The sequence below is a fragment of the Micropterus salmoides genome, unplaced genomic scaffold, assembly GCF_014851395.1.
Source record: "Micropterus salmoides isolate LMB-PRFRI ecotype aquatic unplaced genomic scaffold, ASM1485139v1 Ms_hic_scaffold_19, whole genome shotgun sequence".
In the NCBI taxonomy this organism is placed as follows: Eukaryota; Metazoa; Chordata; class Actinopteri; order Centrarchiformes; family Centrarchidae; genus Micropterus; species Micropterus salmoides.
The window spans coordinates 905,189-907,958 of NW_024041039.1; the positions used below are offsets into that span (position 1 = coordinate 905,189).

General features: G+C 54.6%; 1 protein-coding gene across 1 annotated transcript; it reads left to right on the forward strand.

Moving 5' to 3' along the window:
- Window positions 1-2: 2 nt before the first annotated feature.
- On the forward strand, window positions 3-2,074 carry sstr1a (somatostatin receptor 1a; the record flags this gene model as incomplete). Its single annotated transcript, XM_038729577.1, is given in 2 exon segments — window positions 3-407; window positions 409-2,074. Coding segments are annotated over 2 exon segments (1,113 nt in total), but the record flags the coding sequence as incomplete, so codon positions are not given.
- Window positions 2,075-2,770: the final 696 nt, after the last annotated feature.

Consider the following 2,770-nt stretch of genomic DNA (forward strand, 5'->3'; position numbering starts at 1 on the left):
GCGTCTTCCTGCTGAACGGCTCCGGTAACGGCTCCGTGTCCGGCGGCGGGGCGCCCTCGGCGGCGGGCAGCGCGGCTCTCATCTCCTCCATCTACTCGGTGGTTTGCCTGGTCGGTCTGAGCGGGAACTCCATGGTGATCTACGTCATCTTCCGGTACGCCAAGATGAAGACGGCCACGAACCTGTACCTGCTGAACCTGGCGGTGGCGGACGAGCTGCTGATGCTCAGCGTGCCGTTCGTGGTCACGGCCGCGCTGCTGCGCCGGTGGCCGTTCGGCGCGGCGCTGTGCCGCCTCGTGCTCAGCGTGGACGCCATCAACATGTTCACCAGCATCTACTGCCTGACGGTGCTCAGCGTGGACCGGTACATCGCGGTGGTGCACCCGCTGCGGGCGTCCCGGTACCGGGCGGCCCACCGTGGCCAAGCTGGTGAACGTGTGCGTGTGGATGTTCTCCCTGCTGGTCATCCTTCCCATCATCCTCTTCTCCTCCACCGCCCCCAACTCCGACGGCTCGGTGGCCTGCAACATGCAGATGCCGGAGCCGGAGCGCCGCTGGATGGCGGCGTTCGCGGTGTACGCCTTCCTGATGGGCTTCCTGTTCCCGGTTCTGGCCATCTGCCTGTGCTACGTGCTGATCCTGAGCCAGCTCCGGGTCGTGGCGCTGAGGGCCGGCTGGCAGCAGCGCCGGCGGTCCGAGAGGAAGATCACGGTGATGGTGACGGTGGTGGTGTCGGTGTTCGTGGTGTGCTGGATGCCCTTCCACGTGGTGCAGCTGGTCGGGGTCTTCCTGCAGCGCCACGACCCCACCCTCAGCCAGCTGGCCGTCGTCCTGGGTTACGCCAACAGCTGCGCCAACCCGCTGCTCTACGGCTTCCTGTCCGACAACTTCCGCCGCTCCTTCCAGAGGATCCTGTGTCTGCGCTGGATGGAGGCCCCCGAGGAGCCCCTTGACTACCTGGACTACTACAGCACGGCCCTGAAGAGCCGCAGACTCAGTCTGGACCGGGACCAGCAGGAGAACCCGGTGGAGGACTCAGAGTACAGGAACCGGACCCCCCCCACAACAGCAGCTCCAGGATGTAGTCTGAGCCCTGATGGGCCCTCCAGGGTTTAAAGGAGCACACGGGGTTTTGAAGGTGTAGACCTGGACCGGAACCCTCGTGGCGCCGCTCAGAGGGGTGTTCTGGGTAACTGTAGGCTGCAAGCTGATTGGTGGATCCAACGTCCTGTCAGGTGACGTGAGGTTTTATTATTACTGACATGAACAACCTGATGATGTCACTCTGATGTCACTCTGATATTCATGAGACTCCTTCACTTCCTGTCATGAACTGACCCGCCTCCTTCAGCCTGAGTGAACTTTGACCTGTGAGAACAGCCAATCAGAGAGAGGGGCGGGGCTGAACTTCAGAAAATACTTTGTTTATATTTTAACTGCAGGTGAAACCACAGAAGAAGAAGAAGAAGGTGGTGATTGGCTGCAGCGAGTGGTGGCTGTTGTTAGCATGTTAGCCGTGCTCCTTCAGGGGAAGCCCCGCCCCCGGCTCTGACTCATACAGGTGGATTTGGTATTTATGACCTTTGACCTCACTGAAGGTACAGGTGACACCACAGGCTGAATACAGAGACAGTTTCATTCACTAATATCTGATGACACTTGGCCGTTGCCATGGAAACACGGTTTAACCATCGCAGTGTTACTGCCGCCGTTTCTTTGAAAGTTATAAATACGTCACGTCTCGATGCAGAGAAACACAGGTGCATGCTGGGATTAGCTCGGAATCGCGGTGATTGGTTTGAGTGAAACCCGCCGCTTCAGGCGTGGTCACTGGTGGGCTGCTCGTCGTCATAGAAACACTGGTGTGTGTACCCAATCAGAGCGAGACTACAGAGGGACATTCTTACTACTGTTATTATTGTTTCTTCATTAATAACGAACTGATGAACAGCTGATTTATTCAGTCAAACAGTATCAGCATCAGTTGTTACCATGGAAACAGGAGTACTAGTAGCTTTTAAATAGGGACCAATTTTAAGGAATAAATGGCAGAAGTTTCACGCCATGACTGACCGCCGTGCTGCGGCCATCTTGATGTTCAATCTGTGATGACGCTGAGCTGTCAATCAAAGTTGTTGTTGTTTAGGTTCATGAATATATTTCTAATAAACATGTGACGATCTCAGCAGAGTTCCCAGAATGCAGTTCTGTTTTTATTTCTTCTACATTTCTTCAGATTTATAGACGTTCCAAAGAAATATTCCAGCAGGAGCTGAAGCTAAACGTGAGTCTGTGATTGGCTGTTTGCTGGTGAGACCTTTCATCAGTTGGTGACGGTGTAATCTGTGATGTAATCAGTCGCCGGATCAATGATGTTGATGATAAACGCTCTTCTCTGATCAAATGTGAGGATTTGGGTTCCATCTCATCAGGAAGTCGCTCGCTGAGCTGCTGTGAAGGTCACCTGGCTGATGATGTCACAGACGCAGCTCAGGACAGGTGAGGACACGGCGACATCATTTAAATGATTAAATATCTTCGGCTCATTACTCTCACAGATCAATCCGGTTATCCGACACGGCGTCATCGCTCCTCACCAGGTGTTCACTCAGACTTAAAGGTCCGTGAAACTGTCCCAGCAGCCCCGATCTGATCCAAGACTCCAGTTCGGTTCACGTGGACGCCAACAGACAAAAGGTCGCTCCTGATAAAAGCCGCTTGCTTCCAGCTCACATGTCCTGATTACTCTGTTTGTTTCTCTAGTTGCTTC